General features: G+C 35.2%; 1 protein-coding gene across 1 annotated transcript in view; it reads left to right on the top strand.

The window, feature by feature from the left end:
- Positions 1 to 20,758, top strand: part of LOC128914972 (connector enhancer of kinase suppressor of ras 2-like) — a 212,579-nt gene that overhangs the window by 165,462 nt on the left and 26,359 nt on the right. Inside the window, exons 15-19 of the mRNA XM_054214713.1 lie at positions 645 to 679; positions 9,711 to 9,759; positions 13,324 to 13,372; positions 14,761 to 14,936; positions 16,422 to 16,495. Coding sequence (XP_054070688.1) covers positions 645 to 679; positions 9,711 to 9,759; positions 13,324 to 13,372; positions 14,761 to 14,936; positions 16,422 to 16,495 — 383 coding nt within the window. The remainder of the gene's footprint in view (positions 1 to 644; positions 680 to 9,710; positions 9,760 to 13,323; positions 13,373 to 14,760; positions 14,937 to 16,421; positions 16,496 to 20,758) is intronic.

The following is a 20,758-nucleotide window of genomic DNA, read 5'->3' as shown; positions in this document are numbered from 1 at the left end:
TTTCAAGATGAGGAACTGTTTTTTAGCTGTGGGAAAACTTCTCCATCATAAAGCTTTGTTTAAAGTAACAAAAACAGTCTGAAGATGTTATTTTTAATCCTGAATCACTTACTACTAAAAGACGTGTTTATTTCCAAACCTCAGAGGAATAACCAGTGTAGTAAATCAAGTTATATATATATATAAAAAACTATATAAAATGATATTAAAGAAAGTTTTGATGACAGGTTCATAATTGGTCTTAAAATCCTCTGCAGTTCATTCTTCTGAAATTCTGTATTCTATATTTTAATATTTGTCCTTTACACTTAACAAACTCCCTTTCAAATATTAACATTTTCGCAAAAAATTGACATTCTAACAAATTTTTATCTCCCTTCTTATTTTAAAGAGCTTTGACTGCAATTATACAGCAGCTGAAACTATTTTATAAGTGCAGATGCAAGTTGCTTTAAATATGATCTTCATTGTGAAATAACATTTAGTTAGAAATTGAAATAGATTTTTCCATTTCCTTAGAGTTACGGTATGACTACTGTGGTTAACTTCTGTGACTTCTTTCGCTGCAGATACCCACTATGTTGAGTGCACCAAGGAAGTATAGTCTTTAGTCATGCTTAATGCTATTTGTTTTTCTTCTACAGAGAGCAGGGGACACAGTCAGTGGAGATACTGAAAGGTAAGTACTTCTGTTACTCTGTATTTAAATATATACATAACCTATCTATGAATTTTATTTGCTTATTTGCTTTTAGAAATTTAGTTGCAGTATTTGAGGAGTAAATTTTCAGGGTTTAGTGAGAGAAGCATTAATATTATTAAGTAAATGTCATAACTTTCATTTGCTAAATACATCAAATTACAAAGGTTGAAAAAATACTTCAGAGGTAAGTTTATTAAAGATTACTAGGGGGAAGAATTATACCACTACAAAGTAGCAGATATTTCCCCCATTCCTTTTTTTTTTTACTTTTGAAATTTAGTACTTCAGAATCACTCTGAGGATGAAAAGCCTAATGCACATCTAACATGATTTTTGGAAATAACAGGCAGAATTTTTCAATGAACATTTAAATGCTAATTCAGTCTGTACAAAAGTCACTGTTTATATTTCTGGGTCATATTTGATAAATGCTAACAATGGAGACTTCGGTTTGTCCCTTACAATTGTATTTAATCAACTAATTCTAATGAATAAAATAGTGATTTTGTGTTTGTTTCCTTTGCAGTTTATCTGATGAAATATGTTCATATTCTAGTTGCATCCAATAAGTCAGATTAAAAGAATAAGTTTGAATTAACAGATACTTGGGAATCATAGAATGTCATAATTAAGCTTAATTGGAATCTATTCATATGGATAATAATTATTTTTTTACATCTTTTCATCCTGTATATGGCCTAAACCTATTTAAGAAGCTAAACCATGCACTGAATATGAAATAATTAAGGTACGATTAGAGTGCTTTCACCAATCTAAAGGATTTACAACTGATGATGATTTTCTTCAATGGTGTACTACTACATTATAGCTAGAAGTCACGTCGTGCGGGATTTTTCAGGATTGTCATCACTTTTACCTCTTACATCGTAGTTCCTCTTTATACATGTATTAAACACCATAGTTGATTTCAAAGACAGTTGTAGCAGTAAGAATTTACTGATGTTTCCCAGTTGTAGGGTGCTGTGCATCTTTAAAATGCCATTCAACTAAATTGAGAAATGAAAGTGAGATAAAGATGGAGTTCAAAAGACTTTTTCTAGGGTAAAATTCTACTTCATCTTATAAAAGACAGTCTTGTCTCTCCATTCCCACCACTGTAGTGGTCTGTTACCTCATCATCCATTACCTCAGCTAAATATAGATTCTTATTTTTGCAATAAATATAGTCCCACTTGCCATTTAGTCCCAATTCAGAACGAAAGCAGCATCCATCTTGTATAAGGCAGGGGTTACATGGGGGGAAAAGTGTGTCATTCTCAGTCTCTTCTTAAGTAACAACTGGATTTCACCTTTTGCTCTTATCTCTTACATTGGGTTTTTCAGAACTTATTGTTTTCTGTCAGTCTTACGTATTTACTGTTTTAGCTTAGTCTCCTAACTCTGTCATGCCAGGTGCTGTTGTTATGTTCTTCACTCACACTTGTTTCTCCTTACTTTTTGTCACTCCGTTTTCTCACCCTCCTTCATTCCAGTATGGCTGCTCCCTCCCTCGGGTCCTTCCTACCTGGCCCTCTGCAACAAAAAGAAATCATGGACACACATACGAAAAATAGTGATACTTCTGACCCCTTTTTTGTCTTCCTTCTCCACACCCATTGTTTCTTGCAGTCACAAGGAAGAGTTGTAATAGAATTTTTTTCTTCCCAGAGCCTAGTTGTTCTGAAAGGATTGCACATGCTCAGTTTGGCAGGGACATTACCATCCAGATGGACAGGCTGGAGAGGGTCCAGAGGAGGGTCACCAAGATGACCAAAGGACTGGGAAGCCTGCCATATGAGGAAAGGCTGAGAGAACTGGGTTTGTTCGGCCTTGGGAAAAGAAGGCTTAGAGGAGACCTTATCACCATGTTCCAGTATTTAAAGAGTGGCTACAAAGAAGATGGAGATTCCCTTTTTACAAGGAGTCACATGGAAAAGAAGAGGGGTAATGGGTACAAGTGACACTAGCAGAGATTATGATTGGACACAAGAAGAAAATTTTTCACAGTGAGAACAATCTACTGTTGGAATAATCTCTCTGGGGAAGTGGTGGATTCCCCATCATTGGACCCCGTTAAGGTTCAGCTGGACAGGGTGCTGGGCCATCCTGTCTAGACTTTGCTTTTGCCAAGAAAGGCTTGACCAGATGATCCCTGAGGTCCCTTCCAACCTGGTATGGCATTTGCCCTAGCACTATGCACAGGGCTAGACTTTCACCATCCATGCAGAGCACCCACACGCCTCATTATAAAATACTGTCCATTCACACAGTAAACTCTGCCCCTGCCTGACCAATGCAGAAAATCTGAGCTCTACTTATAAGCAGTCGTGTGACTAGAAAAGTAGGGCAGCCACAGGCAAGTTATGACGCTTCACTTCTGAGCAGGTGTCATGATTTAGGAAATTACACTCTGCAATTGGAAGTGGAGTCACTAAATGTGTGAGCGTTCTGAGGTTTTAGGAAGGTAAACTAAATTAAATGCTTCCTGAAGAACCAGACGATTTGTTTTCCTTTTTACTGGAAGCAATTTACCCTGTTTGTTACTGTTTCACAAATGTTAAATGCCCACTACCTCTTTCTTGTGTAGTCCCTGCTGCAGCTTTTTTGCCAATATCTGACTATATGCTTAGCAGAGTCGCTGTGTTCTTTGATCTTCATTTTACTTTATAAGAATTTTTTTTCTAGTAATAGGAAACCTTGACGTCTGTGGATTCTAGACACGCGTGCGTATTATAACCATGACATCATTACAGAGACCTTGGGTTTGAAGATCTCTGCTTAGCTAACCACACAGGCCTGCAAGGGAAAGAGAAGGGAGAAGAGAATTGTATTATCGATGCATTGCACAACTGCTAATTGAAAAAACAGTTTTTATGACTATTTGCATTTAGCTTCCATGCTGCTCAGGTTCTTTTTCATAACACATTTTGTCTTTGTAAATACTAACACTTAAAAATTGTTTCAAACACATCCACAGCAGCATGCTTTGGAAATTATTTTTTTTCAGTTGTGGTTAATGCTGGAGAGGTAAGAAGAGATAAATATTTTGAAAGTGACTTTGTATTGCAGTGACTGCAGACCAGTACAGATGCATCTGAGCTAGCTGGCTGATACTTGAAGGATCGAATACTAGCCTGTAGCATAGTTCTGAGCCTGTAGCTGAGCCAGCATGGAACTGAGAAGGGATTTCAAATCTCACTACAAAATACTAAATAATTAATTTGCAGTGACAATTTACTTGTTGTGACAAGAATACATTACATAAGCTATGGAGGTTCTAATAACCTAAATATAAATCATGAATCCAGGCAATGTAGTTAAAAATGCATCCCTGTGACCAGGTAGATAAATCCAATTTGCTAATTATGTGTTCTTGTGAACCAGCCATAAGGTACAATACTTTTCTTCACAAATATATTTTCTAATATGTTGAATATTTTTTTTCTCAAGTTAATTATGGTGGCCTTGACCCTTAGCTACAACCAGATTTCACTTGAAGTAATTCAGAACATGAGACATGAAGGTTGAAAAGAGCTTTGTGTGCCTCTTGCACCTAGACATTTACATCTCCCAAGTATTTGCCACGTAAAAAATAGCAGGATGATAGAAGCCATTTTCTAGTTATTCATAGCTGCTGTGGATCAATAGAGCTGTTAGTCAAGCTCTCTGTGTTTCCAGTTGCCATATACTTCTAAGTATCCAGGTGGCAGTGGGGAGTAGCAGTGTATTTTCAAATGCAGGCTTCACTGTCGTCCATAAAGTTTAACCAGCACCTTTGAAATCGCCTCTTGATCAAATATGGGGTGTATGTGAGATCCTGCGTTTATGTAACCTTATGAAACAGGAGGCATCCTACAGAGGGCTAGAAAGAAAAGTTCTCAGAATAGTCTGTTTATGGACTGTGCATCAACTTGGACATTCCAGACAGGTCCCATCAGAATGATCAGAGCATGTTGTACCATGACAGAACATAAGATACACTACCCAGTAATTTATACTCCATTATCTCTGTTCCAAGAGTAAATTCTGGCAAAGAGTTTTCATTTTATAACTACTGGAAAATTTTGTAGATTATAAACTAATTGCAAAATGGAATAGTCTAAAGATAAGTTTGTATTGCTCTGTTCGGTCAAATAAATAAATACAAATCAAAGAAATTATTAGTATTTAAATTTATTGTTTAATCAATGGTAAATATTATTAGCAGTTTGTTATAACTAGAGTAGTTTTATAATACTTCTAATTATATCAATATTTCTATTATATTAATACTTCTAATTAAAGCTTTGTTGTTATCTTTCTGTGGTAGAAAATGAAAATATGTTCCTCAAAAGGAAAAGAGGAATGTCAACATGGAGGCAGTATTGACAGTTACACTTGCTTAGTGATACTTGTTTCAGGAAGAAATAGCAAGTCACTTGTCTTTGCTATAAGAGGAATTTTTGTATGAACAGAAAACACAGGATACTTAGAATTCTGGTGATGCTCCTAAGTGGCTATAACTGCTCTGATAGCAAAAGCGCAGCAATGTATGCGGCTACACTGTCGATTTCACATATTCAGTATTTGGTAGGTGACAATTCTCAACATTTGTTTGAAATCTTTTACCAGGTATGTCTTTACATTCTGATTCTTACAGTTTTTATCAAATACATGAAACTGGAATATAGTACTTGTGCTATCCCCTGTACTTCCAGATATTTCCATTCTAATTTGTTTTCTAGAGATTCATTATTGCTATTTTCTAATTATACAACACTGTTTCTCATTTGAAATCCTGATTATAAATCTTATCACTAGACTTGCACTTCATTTGCACGTCCTTTAAGATGCAAGTTGGAAGTTACCACACCTACTCGAGTCCTTTAAATTCTCAGTGTTTTGCTTCCACCTAGGTCAAAGTAATTTCCATCTTTTTTTAGCTCATTCTTGTTAACCTTTCCACTTGAGCTCTGTGTTCAGCATCATCATTCTGATTGAATACTGAGTCAGTGTGCATCTAGTACTAAGACCAGAGACACATTGTATTTAACCTTCATCTGTGCTTGCTTCTTAGTACCTGTATTTCTCTAATTCTTCTTTGATTTTTATGTTTGTTTCAGTTTGCTTACAACATATAATTTACTCAAAAGTTCTGAAGAATAGATAAGGAGGGGGACAACATTTTTATCCCTAGAAATTCTAATACGTGACACACAGCTAGGCAGAGCATATCCAAATTAAGAATAGACGTTACTAAAGTCCTTCATATTTCTGTCAAATAGGAATACCTCAGAAATCCATTTGAGGAAAATGGTATGATGCAATAAGTATTTTATAATGAATTTTATTACAAAATTAAATTTGATTTAAAGTTTTGCAGTTATTTTCTTAGTATTTTGCCTTTTTTTGTCATATTATCTAATGAATGTTTCTGGAAACATCCTGCAATAATTGTTTGATGTGTTATTTTTTCTTTAAATTGGTGTAAGTTACTTGTAAGTGATTGGTCCTCCCTTTTCTAGATTCTGCAGTTTATTTCAAAAGCGGTATTATGCATAAACAAGGAAACAAGTGTTTAGTAGAAGATCAACTGTTTAAATTAATTTGAGAAATATCAGTCCAGGCCATTATAAACATATCACTGCACATGCCTTTCCTCCCCACCGCCCCCTCCCTCCCCTTATTCATTTCCCTTTCACTTCTGTAACAACTGTTTTCCTAAAAAGAAAGGTGAAGAATAACTCAAGCAAAAATGATATGGAGTATTCAACCAGAATAGACAACATACTAGGTTTCCTCTATGTCTAAATTAATTGGTTCTGTCACTTCCACACAGGGAATTTACTTGTCTAAAGAGAAGAAAAGATCAGTATTTCTTCTTCTGTGATCTGTAGATCTGAATATTTGAGGAATAATTAGATTTGGGGAGGAGTATTTGATAGACATAAAACCTTTTAAAAAATGAAAAAAACCTCCTGCAGACTGTTGAAAACTGTTCCCAAATAAAAAAATTAAGCTCGTTGTACATCAGAACACCTATTTCTGACCTTTCATAAGATGCCAGCTTTTGAAGAGCTATCAAAAGTCTGATTGCAGACTGCCTCTATAACTTTACAACATTTTTGCTGGTAAGAGTCTGTGATTACTGTAAGGAGCCGCATTATTGTGTTTGCATGGAAGCAAATAAAACTTGACTAAGGACTTTTCAGATAAAAACACAGATGTATTATTCATATTGTATATTGGCTGAGAGAAAGAATGGAATCATCGAAACTGACACTTTCCAGATGGGTCAAAGCCATGATTAAAGAACCAGACCAGAAATCAGGGGGGAAATGCCCAGCAGGATTGAAGTGCATTTATGGCATTCTCATGGGCAGACAGAAATGGAGCATTAATGATAAAATCTGCCTTGCAGCGGTTTGGGCATCTGTCCATTGCTTTACCAAATGTTGTAAGTTTAACTTTTTGGGGTTTTAGTTGTTTCTTCCAATCCTTTTAATCTACAGACAGCTCAGAATTTTTAAGTCTTGGCTATTTAACGTTTATGATTTTAATTTTAATGTTACGCATCCCATCTACGCAGCCTGGAAACTTCCTTTGGCTTGGGACTGATATATGCTTTTAACTGGCAATGCAGGAGTTCTTTCTAGTGGTAAATTTGATTTCTCGTAACAAAGGAAATCATCAAATGAGAAAATGCTACTTCCTGTCTTGCTGACTTAAGACCAATATTATTGTTGTTATAACCAACAGAATTTGGGAATATGTTTAAAATGCCCATCAATTCCTTTCCCATTCTTGCACTCCTTTTCTATTTATATGACATACACAAAAACATTTACATTTTTATGGTTTTCCCACTTCTCCTTTTTCTTTCTTTTGAAAGCATGAGAGGAAATTGTGTATCTAAGAATTTCTGTGCTACAACAGACAAATCTGACCCTAATTCAGTGTCCTGTTTCCATCAATGGCCAGTACTGTTTGTATAAGGAATGGCTACTGGTGATGCTTTCCTGATTTGTTCTGTAGCCTTTAGAGAACTCCAGGAGAAAGCTCACATATACCATAGATAGTATTTTTGCATTTTAAAGTCTGTGTAAGTTTTTGGTATCCGTGGCACTCTGTAGTAAAATGTTATGGAACTCTTTGCTGCAGGGTGCTGTGAATGCCAAAAACTTAATTGTGTGTTAATGAATAAACGTTCAAAACAAGAGAAGCTAGCTGCTAATTTTATATAACTTCCACAGCTCCTTTATTCAAGAAGACATTGAATATTTATTTCCTATTTATTCCCTTCAGAACACTCCTGCATTCATAAACTCCCATAGCATTGCCCTGGGTTGCCTTGAGATACAGTTAGATGAGTTTCTTTTCAGTTTCCCTCTGTCCTCTTTAATGCTAAAGAATCAGAACTGCACGCTATTAAATATTTTGGAGGACCACTGCTACGTCTGCACCTACCTAACAGCCTTGACTATTGTAGCATTTCAAAAGGATTTAGGAATACAACTGCTACTAACTATATATACAAGTTATTGTATGCATATTGTTTATATGAGAAAGGTACGCAGAAAAAGTCCCCTTAATAAATGAAAAATTCACAAACTGGCCTACTGAACTGGGACTCTCTCAGGCTTTTCCCTTTCTAACCTAAAATATTTTACAGTACCATTGTGTCAGGACACTAACCACACATCTTCAGAAAAGTGAGACTTTGCCTGGACCTTCTCCAGGGATTTAGAACTTCAAACTGTGCTCTGCAATAGCCTTTTTGCAAATTGAGCAGCATGACGGTTTCTTTAATACAGGGATATTGATGTTAAAAAGCGTTAACAACTAAACTGTAGCAGGAGTTGGAGCCCACATTGAAGTTGGTTTGGGAAAGTTTACTTGGTGTTCATTTTGTTGCTAAGAGTTTCTATTCTTTACATCAGTGTGGTCACCACACTTCCTTCTAATAGAAAATGTAACTAACTCGCATTCCTTCTTTGCCAGCCAAAAAGATACTGCTAGGATATCAGTCCTGCAAAAATATTTTTCTGATGATTTAAATTTTCTAGTTAACTACTGAATGGCTGTGGTCTTTATGGATTTCCTGTGTTTAAGTGCTTTCAGAATTTGAAAGAGGAGGTGGTGGGGAAAGAACAGAACAAAAGAAGATATTAGACTTTCTCTGTATCTGGCAAACATATCTGACAGTCATGTCAAATTTGGCCAGATAGTTACACACCTATTAATGTCTGGGTGTTTATGCACATGCTTACATATTGCTGAAGTTAAGCTAGCCAAAAAGTGACTCAAAGAAAGCCACATACTAAGCAATTCTGTTTATCCTTGATTTGATTCTGTAATGACATGCAAAGGAACCAACTTGGCAAGATATGGAACACGTATGAGTCTTTGCTAAAGGTCAGAATATTAGTTCAAATATGTATCTCTAAGCTGCTATGTATTAAAATGCAAATTATTCTTAAAACAAAATTGCTAAATTATTAATTTGTACTTCTAACTTTTTCCTGTTTTACTTATTCTTTCCCATTTTAGTCTGGACAGTAGGAATCCACCATACCTGTGTTAAACGTTGGTGATGCTGAAAGAAACGTGCAAATAAGAGTTAGTCCTGCAACAAAGAACCAATGATTTATGTCGTAAGAGTTTAGTCCTGAGGAGGAAGGAGTTGTGTTAGTTGCTTTTGCATTTCAGCTGATCGGGGTTGAGTATTTTTAGGCCAGTGATTGAATCAGAACCAGATATTCTCATATTATTTATGTGTTCTTGAGTCAGAATATTAAGAATGGTTTTGTGTTTCTTAATAACATTAGCACTGTTCATTGAAAACAATGGTTACATTTCCAAAGGGCCTCATGTTTTAAGTGCTACATCTTAAATAACTTTGAAACATCATTACATCTGTAAGTATACATTTGGAAATGCATAGAATGTATGTGTATATGCACTGCTTATTCAGATTATTATTCTTTTTTCTGTAGTTATTTGACATCTTTCTTCCTCTCTGTCCTAGATATGCTAGTTCTGCCATTGACCGCCAAGGAAGCACATCCATGAGGAAGGTAACAATTTATAAATGTACTTTTTTTAAAAAAAAAAAATCCCCAACAGTTCAATTAATTGTCTATTTTTAAAATATACTTAACATCTGAAAATAAAAAGGTAGGAATAATTTCCATACTGAGAAAATAGGTACTGCAACCACAGCAGGTCAGTGTGTATATGCAGTACTGCTAGTTAAGTTTAGTAGGAACCTTAGTATGTGTTCTAAGTTATGTAGTAGTTTGGGAGGAGAATCATAGAAAATGTCTAGATTGGAAGGGAGGTCTGGAGGGAAGGTAGCACTGGAGGAAAAGACAATTTTAAAATCTCTTAAAACATTTAAGTAGTGTGAATACTATGATAGGGAGATATGAGATTAAGATTTTTAAAGGTTTTTATGGTACCGATTTTGAAGGTCTTCAATGGAAAATATCTAGACTTTTTTTTTTTAGTATTTTGACAAATATTTCATGCAAAGGACAAGCAACAGAACCTTCATTTATAGAATGCCTATGTGTTCATTCCAATTTAGCACTTTTTTCATGAAGTAGGTGCTAAATAACTTTTTAAAGTTGCCAGATGTCATTCTGCCTCCCAAATATTTACAAAGTGAGGCTAAAGACCAGTGACAATGGTGGAAGATGTATGACTACATTTTCTGCACTTTGTGAAAACGTGCAATTGTGCTTGTTGATATGCTGCCTCTATCTGCCAATCCCTACCTTGCCAGCTGCCTCCACTGGAAAACAGTTGGACCTGTGGCTGTTCCCAGGGATCCTGGTACTGCAAATAATCTAATACATATAATGTGAGAAAATCAGCACTATGGCCCTGTGATTTGTGCACTTTGCTAGTGAATTCACTGATGGCTGCATTTGCAACTTGTTAATGGTTTTCCTTAAAAACTCCTAAGGCTCAAACCAGCAGATACATTCAAGCAGTTTCGCATTAATAGGCTTGGTTCCCTTCATCTGACAGGTAACTGAATCTCTCGTCTCCAGGGCATTTTTTTTAAACACAGCATAACTTTTCATTTGGCGATTCTGTGACAGCACTCCTACTACTACACTGTGATTATGTTGAGGTCTCATTAGTTTAACTTCATGTAGGACAACTCTATCACTTTTTTTTTTTTTCCATGGTGTACTTCTTGTTGGGCTGGGGTGGAAGGGTGTGCATTTTGGTTAACATTCTTTGTGTTGTGGTTTTGAGATGAGAACTTAAATGCTGACAACCACAGTATGTTCTCCCATCATCTGTCTGTTTCCCGTAGCAACTCGGTGTCATTTTGAAGTTGCAAGTTCTGACTGTTTTTTTACAGTGTTTACCACAAAGTTAATTGTATAGCAGTTCCTTTATGTCTTAGAATATGAAGCTTGAATTTTGTAAGTTAGCAGTGCTAATTAAGCACTGATTCCCAAAGTATTGCAAACCTTTCCCTTTCTCTAGTTTTCTTGCTTTGAATACATTGTATGTGTGCATAAGCAAAACAGAGTAAGACTAATTAACTTCTGTTTTTAAAAGAGCTAATATTTTCAGCTCTCCTTGATTTGTTGTGCTTGTATTTTCATTATTTTTTAAATTTTTCTGTTGAATGATGCGTATGAGGTTCCAGTGACTATCCTAACGTGTATATCCTCCATTTTTCCCATTTTTCTTCCTGTTCTTTACACTTAATCACATATGAAACCTGTAATTTAATTATAGGGGTTTATTTCATCACTATATTTTTTAGCCTCAATTGTGAACAAATGTGGTGATCTCTTTTTCAGAAGCAGATGCCTGCTCTGTCCTAATGCATTTTTATACAGGAAGAGGAAGATTGAACAGATCGTTTCATTCACAGTCGCCACAGAACTCCAGTTGGCACAATATGACTGACCAGTACTGTGGCTAACAATATATCAATTTAAAAAAACAATGTTGCTGTGCATCTTTAATACTTTCTCACAGACTTATTTTAGTTTTTTCATTTTCTGTCTGTTTTTTACTGCATTTCCTGTAGCACAGGAGCAAGCATTAATCTTTGTCTTCTCCGGTGCTCAAAACAAAGAGATAAATTTGCAGCTATCAAGTAAATGGAGAATATGTACTGTCTTACAGTGATACAATGCATATACACTTACAGAGCTTGTCACCTGTCAGAATTACAATATTTTTGTGAATCATTCATATACTGTGACTGACTGGGAGAACGGTCTGAGATAAAGAGAACACAGAAAGCTGGTGTTCTCTGAGCCAGCACTCTCAGGAGTCAAGAACTGCTGATTTCCACAAGTCACTAGAAATTGTTCATGCTGTTCAATGCTGTAAACTGGCTAATTTGCAGAAGGGCTACAAACAGGTCTGTGCATGTGCAAAACAACTCCCCCTTCCTTCACTTTTATTTACAAGTGAACTTTGCCTCTCCAATAGTTGGACTCTTGTTTTCAGTTGTTGCCTCTCTATAGTGCTTAAGCCGCAATCCTTTGTTATTCTAAATATTAATTTAATTTTTAAAGTTTTAATTATAATCATCAGTTATTTTAAATTTTAATATGGTGAAATTTAAGCACTTATTAAATACATTGTAGCACAGTTCTTATTAATAAGGACTTCTGTAGCATGTGTTTGCTTTTTGACTGCATGGGGAGGAGCTGCCTAAGGCAGGGTAAGCAGTCAGATGATCTCTGGGAGAAGGCAGTCATACCACAAGTTAAGGTAGCATGGAGACACCCCTATCAGTGACAGAGGTGCCCTTCTTCTAGGCCCTCCACTGAGATGAGTGTTATCTGTCACAAAGGAAAAACATGAAAATGAAAAAGATGGCCCTTTCTATGCTACCCTTTGCCTGGATCTGCTGGTTTATCACACTGTTTTTTCTACTGGTAATGGCAGCATCAGTTACCTATCAGGCAGCTACTTCATTGTAACGTGTAATTTTTCCCCTAGCATTTACATGTTTGAGGTAAATCTTTACCATCTTTTAAGCAGCAGCCCCTGTTTTAAAAGGATTAAATAATGAGATGCTTTTAGGTTTTTCTTAAGAATCTGTAATGATTTTATAATGTAGCCACAAAAGAAAGAATTTATTGTTTTTCTCCTCAGAGTTATTCTGTCAACCTACCAACCTAACAAACTTAATTGTTACCTGTGGTTGGGAACAATTAAAAAATGTGACTTCAACGTGTTATTGAATACATGACTTTAAACATAAACTATATAATGTTTGCAGTGGATATTTCTTTTTGAATGAATATTTGTATAACTATTTCATGTATACCTACAACAAAGTATCATTCATTTTACTGGATCGTTCATATGAGTTTATATCCTGATTTTTCCAATTGCTGCATAACCATTCATGCAAAGAATCTGTAGTGATTTGATTGTCATTGTAATTAATAACTGAAAAAAAAGTCATTTTAATTTTCAGATTTACCACTGTGTTTTATTTATATTTGTAACAGTAGTAAGAGAAAATTGAAAAAAATGAGATCCTGTGATACCCTAAGATAACCATGGATGTGGTAGGGAATGCCAGCTGTTTCATGTTACTACTATTACTGCATTGGTTTTTCATAAATTTTTTTTTTTCCTTACAGTCATTCCATTACGCTTCCCTCAGGGTAAAAAGCAGAAAATGGTCAAAAGGTAACTTATTTGGGTTAACATTTTGAAACTAGAAAATGAGAATTCTTCTCTGATAATAAGTGATCTGGATCAAATGCCAAAGTTCAATTTAATTCAAATATTTCTAAATTTGATCTTAAACACCAAAGTAAAATACCAAATTAAAATACCAAATAAATGTGTTATAAGGTATAATATTGCTAGACTTGGTGGTACAATTTCCTCTGACTTAAGTAGAAGAAAGGCAGTATCTGTATTTTTTGCCATTTCCTTCTACTCTCTTTCTTTATCTATTTGTGGCCTATTTGAGACTGTTAAAACAATGAACATATGAAAAATAGTTACAGCATAATAAATTTGTATGAAAGTATATGGCCAGTGAGCTCTCTCTTTTTATTCTATTTGTTGGTTTAGTCTCCTTTCTATGAAAATTTTTCTTTTATTGTACTATATGATTTTAATCCTTCTAAACCTGACCAAGACACAGCACAGTATCTTATTCTAAAATAAGCAAAATGTTAAGAACGTTGTGGAATGTTGCACAAAAAGGATGGTATGTTAATGTTATCTAAATTTCTTCACTTTTTCACAGCTGTAGGAGAAATATAATTCTTGTAGCAATATAAACTTCATTTTTCACAGAAAAATGTCTAATATTTTAAGGCAATTCTGTACAGAGTCTTTTTCAGGAAAAATTATACCATAATTAAGAAAAAAAACTGTTCTTATTGATATTTACAAGGCACACTAAAACCTTAAGCCTTTCAATTAGGATGTATGGAAATAACAACAAAAAACCCACCTTTTCCTGGTCCTCTGCCTTTAAACAGGATGCAGTAAAGTTAAAATATTGTTTTCAGTTAAATTCAGGATAGAAGAAATGTAAGCATGTGCATTTTTATGGAAGTGGATGATCTTTCTTTTTTATTGACTATAAATACTGACTATAAAAATTGAGTTTAAAAAATCCCAGAATTTGACAGGCCTTCTATTGCTATAAGTAGTAAGGGAAGATATAGAGAAGTAGTGTTTACATCTGTATACAGATTATATCGTACTCTGAGTTTCAGATTGAGGGCTATAATAAGGTTTTACTTTGGAATTATGATGTCTATCTTAATCAGATAAAAATGCAGCCCTAAGAGGAATGAACCCTCTAGAGATGAAATAATCTGTTACACAAAACAGGCCCTTTTTATTTTGTATTCATGCTGAAACAAAAATTGCAGAGCACTGTTGAATTTGGAAATTGTTCATTCAGTCTCCTCTCCCTGAAACTGGAGAGGATTTGGCTTGAAGGATTTTGAATTGAATCCTCATTAAAAATTAGTAGTGTGTTTATATTGAGAAGAATAGTTCTTTCACTCTTTCACTCAGTGAGATGTCTCACACTATTGTCACGTTCTCAGGGAGCTCTCTAACGAGTGGGAGCAGAAGACGGATTTCCTGCAAAGACTTGGGGCACGGAGATTGTGAAGGCTGGCTATGGAAGAAAAAGGATGCCAAAGGTTATTTCACACAGAAATGGAAGAAGTACTGGTTTATTCTGAAGGATTCGTCCTTGTACTGGTACACAAACCAGAATGTAAGTATAATTTATGTTTGGCAAAAGCCAAAATTAAACCTTAAACTTTATCATTCTTTTGAAAAAAGTCTATTTTTACTACATGGTAGGATATGTTAGTGAAGTGCCACTTTAATTGCCAGGTCTGGGGTTCTCTAGCTGGAACTATTTCAAATGAAATTATTTTTTAAAGTCTGCAAAGTCCATGTCCAAGCTTCATAAAATAGCAAATGTTCATGGCACTCTTAAAGAAATGAATACGTCAGTAGTTAATACTTTTCCACAGATATTATTTATTTGGACTAACAATGTGTTCATGTGCAGCTCTCCTGAGTTTCAGTTGTGTGGGGAGACGTATACAGTGTAACCATTCATGTTAGTTAAGCATTATGTGCAGCAGACGTGAAATTCTGAATTTGTAGATCTCTTTATCTGAAAGTTATTTTTACGGAGATGTTCCTCTTGGTTTTTGCTGAATTAGTCTGGAGTTTGCAGGTTCTGATATGTAAAATGCTGTTCTTGGTGAAATGTTACTGAAAATGACTGGGCCTACGCTTGTGCAATCGGCATATATGTAGTTAAAAATAATGGTGGGAAGAAGCCAAAAATTCTTCTATTTGTATGCATTGAGCCTCAGCGCCTGATCTAAACTGTCTGTGTACAGCCTGCTTTGATTACTGATATTTTAGTACGTATTTTCTACTTTCTTCAAAAGGACAATTTTACTAGCATAATTATCCTCAGTTTTAGTATTTTCTTGTCAGCGCAAAACAGCATATTGTTTCAAGCTGTGGGTGATAAAGGCCATCAGGTTTTGCGTTGTATGTTTTGTTTGTTTGACATTGTTACAAGCAAGGTGGTAGTCATTATGTGTCCCACTGTTTTTCAGTCTGTTGTTTACAGCCAAGCCATAATTCATAGTACACTTCCTAGTACTTTTCCAAAAGCTGGCTGGTGTTAATATGCCTCCTTGCTTTTCCCGGTAAATTACTTCAAAAGAAGCAAAAAGTGACCAGAGATACTGTCTAGTTATTACTTTTCCATTTAATCACTGGTGAGCTCACTGTAGGAACCTCCTCAATTATTATTAGCAGGGCAAATGGTCTGCACAATGGTAACTTCAAAAGGAGGCATCCACAAAACGGTTTGAAAATGTAGACTATATGATGAAGAAACTGAGAATTCTTCTCTGTGGTTGTTGATGTCTTGAATGCTATTTTCAGTGCTGTGTTTGGTGCTGAAAGGTTTTCTGTAATCTTCAGCAAAGGGGAATTAGGATGACTGCAGCTCCTTTGAGAAACTGTCAGTTTAGTTACCTCATAAAAATTATTGACATTGTATGATGAAGTAAATACTTTTTTTTTTTTTTTAAGTAAAAACATTATGGAGAAAATATGTTCAGTATTGATTGGATGATTGTTCTTAGTGTAAGACCCAAATGGCTACTGCTCACTTCTCTCTTCTTTATGTTCTTCTTCACCATCCCTTTCCCTTCTCTTTTGATAGGATGAAAAAGCAGAAGGATTCATTAGTTTACCTGAGTTCAGAATAGATAGAGCAATTGAATGCAGAAGAAAACAGTAAGTAATATGTCAATTATGTTTATAAATTAAGGGATCGCTCTTGGAAGTATTCTATGTATAGTACTGAAAATTTGCAAACCCAGAGAAGGAAGCTACACAGAAAACCTTGAAATTTGTAAATAATACATAATAGATCCACTTGAGCTTCAGTGTTTCCCTTTATTATGAAACATACAACTTAATGTAAATTCCATAACTCTTTGGTCAGCTTTGCAGACAGCCCAGTTACCATTTCAGTTAAATAAGTAAAGCAAAAAGTAATGAATACGTTAGCCAAGAGATAAAACTTTCTTAAGTTCAGTATAGCCATCTTGATAAATATCAAGTGCAAAAAACAATTACCATAGGAAATACCATTAAAAACATCATAGCAAGGGATGCTGAATGTAATCTCCGTTTTTTCCCTTATGGAGGAAGCTTACTTACCCAATATTGTGTTATTCTCAACTGCTAAAATATTTAGGTTCCATATGCAAAATGAACATTGCATTATTGCTAATGTGCATATTGCTCCTACTGCATTATGATCCCAGTAAAAAAAAGCATATGCTAAGCTTTGCCACCCTTAAGGCATATTTAATAACAGACACTCACTGGAAATTGTTTGCAAGCAGTGTTGGGACTGGAATGCATAGCTGTCAAACAGCAGGTTTAACAGAACAGTTCTAATGCTTTGAGATTAGTGCCTTGACAGTGTCTCCTGAATTACTTGCATGTGTCTTCTGTATGCTGCATCTGGATTTTTAACACTTGCTGCCATGAAGAGCTACAAACTCTCTTACTAAAGCTTTCCTAATTATAACTAAGCATACTGATTTTTTTTTGTGCTTTTCCGGTAACTAAATGCAGTTGCAGGAATACAAGTCCTACAACTATGATCACGTATACAATAAAAATACTGAAGATATGAATTACAATAGAGATTACTCATCAGAAAAACACACTTCTTCAATTGCTTGTTCTTGTCAGGAGGCATTATTAATGTCTGTCTGAGAATTAGAAAACGGTGAATTTATACTTCTATTACTCCTTTCAGCTAAGGGTATTGCTATAGAAATTAAACATGAACTGAGCACTGTAACTTCCTCTGAGGAATGAGTAGATATTAATAATGATATTGAACAAAAATACAGGAAAAATAATACCCTTTTGTTAGAATATAAAACACTTAACAAATTTCAGTGAATTAACCAAGATCAAACAGGAGGTCATTGTGCACAGCTAGAAATAGCTTCCAGAGTTTTGCTCTAAGCGTTAGAACACATTTTCTCAGAACACTTCTTAGAGAACAATTTCTGTAGGGTATATGCACAGGAAAAAGTCTGATTAACTAAAACTTTACACACTACTGAAAACTGAGTACCTTCAGGCTTTGAATCCTTTCAAAAAGAGGTAGATCCAGGGGTAAAAGTATAATGAAGACGTTAATAGTATTCCCTTTGTTCGCTGAACTGAATTTCCCTTTGATTTCTTCCTTCATGCACTATCATTTATATATTTATGCCATCACAAAAACTACACCTTAAATTTACCACTATTTTACCCGCTCATCTGAAAACTGCAGAGAAAGTAAATGCAGTGTTACGCTCACTTACGTTTCAGTATATCCAGCATATGCGAACGGAGGACCCTGCTTGTGTTGCAGCCACCTCTAATCCACAGCCTCTATAAGCACACTTCGAAAGCATTTACCTAGCCTCTGCTATTTGTCTTACCAAGGACAGGACTGAGCACGATTGCCATCGACTGATTCCACTGAAAAGCTAATGGTTCTGGTGAGCCTAGGGAGAACTTCCTGTGGTTTGATTCTTCTGCATTCCCTTTACAAATAAAATTAAGGTGATGGTGACCCATTTTGACCCAACATATTTTGGAAAAGTTCTAACTCATACTTCGTTATTCTCTCTGCTAGACTAGAGGGAAACGTTTCAGTTAGGATTTTCTTGCCTCCTTTTCAGAGAGTTAGGGAAAGATGGATTTTACAGGATCCATTCTCGCTTCTTTCCACTTTAGGCTATCTTTTTCATTTAATAGGGGGGTTTTAGTAGGTGCTGGAATGTAACCTAAACTTCATTGCAAGCTTGAAACCTGAAAATATAAATCTGGTTTTGTTCTTACTTCTATATGATTGAGTCCATTTTAACATTAATGCAAAAGCTAGTAAAGCAGTTACCTTGACAGTTAAATAAGGACAGGGAAAAGAAACCTAGTTCTTTAATTTTTCTTCTTTTTGGTAGGTTTACTTTCTTTTAAATTAAAATTGCCTGAAAAATCCAGCTAAAATCGCAGCGTTAGTTTTCCTTCAGCTGTCTCAAAAGAAAACTAAGAACATTTTGGTAGTCAGCTTGGATTTCACAGAATCACAGAATGGTTCAGGTTGGAATTTCTGCTCAAATTTCTGTTATTTTCAGAGCCATCAATGTGATATGTTCAAACCTTATTGAACAAAAGGATTTGAAGTCTTACTAGAATAATGATTAGATTTGCCTCTTCCACTGTGCTGTCAGACGAAGAATGCTGTTTTATAGAAATATTGTCACTGATGTCCATAGTATACACTGAATGAAATAGCCTTAAGAAAGCTTTCACAAGAATATATATTAATTGAATGCGTTATTCTGGACGGTTTGATGATTTGCCTCACTAATGCATTTAACGAAGGTACCCTGATTATTATACGAATCATGACATTATCTCAGACTGGTTTAGCTCTCTAGGCTATATTTGGATGTAGAATGACCTTGTCCCTGTGAGAGGAGGTTTCTCGCATTGACAGTGAAAAACTTTCCATTGCTTTTAGGCAACACCTGCATCTTCACGATCAAAAATAATCATACTGTATTAGAAATCTTAGTTATTTAAGGTTTTTTTGTGATGTGGCATGACATGAATAACAAGTTATTTTTAAAGATATTTATAATGCCCCATGATGAAACTGATCGACAAGACTAAAGATTAATGGCACTAGGTATATAGTTAATGGCTGTTAACTAGTGCTTTGCCTGAACTTTCAAAAATCTCCACCTAGTGAAAATTTTAATTGCATAATTAATGCAAACTTAGGTCTTAAATTTATGAGACCGTATGCCGTACTGTTGGCACTTCATATTGAAACTGTGCAGTCAGAATTCTCATAAAATGCCATATAGGTAGTATATATAGTATAGGTAGACATAAAGTTATATCTTAAAAGTTGCTATAGCTTCAGTATTTTTATTACTTCTTCTGAAATGGACTTGACAGTCTCAATAGACAGCAAACCAAACTTGAGCCACCCGCGAGCCCTCACAGGAAAGAAGGGTGACAGCTTCCTGGGTTGTGTTAGCTGGAGTGCAGGCAGTAGACGAAGGAAGAGATTACTCCCTTTTACTTGATACTCATTACACCACATCTAGATTACTGCATCCAGTTTTGGGCCCTCCAAAACAAGCGAAAGGTAAAAATACAACTATCGTTCTTCTGCATTATTCATATTCTTCTATACATCTAGAATTATTTCCCTGGAGACTTTTCTGTAGTTCTTAATGCTAGTGTGTCTACATGCTTCTCTAATAATAATCCTTGTGACACTTCTGGGAGATGAAGATGGATTTATTGTCACATTTTGCAGCCCAGAAACAGAACTGCAAACCATTTAAATCAAAAGTTTCCACAGAATTGGAATTTCCATTTCATAACAATAAAGAGCTGTTTTCTTCAGAGTTTGTAAGTATATAACAGTACAATACATTATTGCAGCTGTAGGTGCTCACCATTTCAGTAAATTATCAGAATATCAGGCAAAAAGATATTAAGGAACATTCATGTAGTAACCAATTATTAAGTCTGTTTTCTGTGACTTAGCACGTGAGAACTCCTTTGCATAAGCAGGAAGACCTGCAGCATTTAGCTGATTTACCCTTGAAAAAACTCTTGCTCTTCCTGTGTTTTACCACACATTCACAAATTCCGTAACAACTGAGACAGAAAGTAGCCTTATGTTTTGCATAATCCTGATTCATCTCTCCAGCAAATCCACTCTGTAAACTAATTGAGATATGGTTCCTGTGAGAATGTAATGTTCAAATACATAATCATAGATTGTATCACATTACAAGAGCATGGTGGAGCCAAATTTAAGTTCTGTTTATCACACTAACTCTGACATATTCTAACTTTTAAAAGGTTGACTTTGAAACCCCAGTATTGGCATTTTAATGCTTTTATGGATGTAAATTTCCCGTCTAGGAAAATAATCCTATTTACAAGCAGAAACTCCAT

Source organism: Rissa tridactyla, chromosome 9, assembly GCF_028500815.1.
Source record: "Rissa tridactyla isolate bRisTri1 chromosome 9, bRisTri1.patW.cur.20221130, whole genome shotgun sequence".
Classification (NCBI taxonomy): Eukaryota; Metazoa; Chordata; class Aves; order Charadriiformes; family Laridae; genus Rissa; species Rissa tridactyla.
This window is presented reverse-complemented; position numbering and strand designations above follow the sequence as displayed.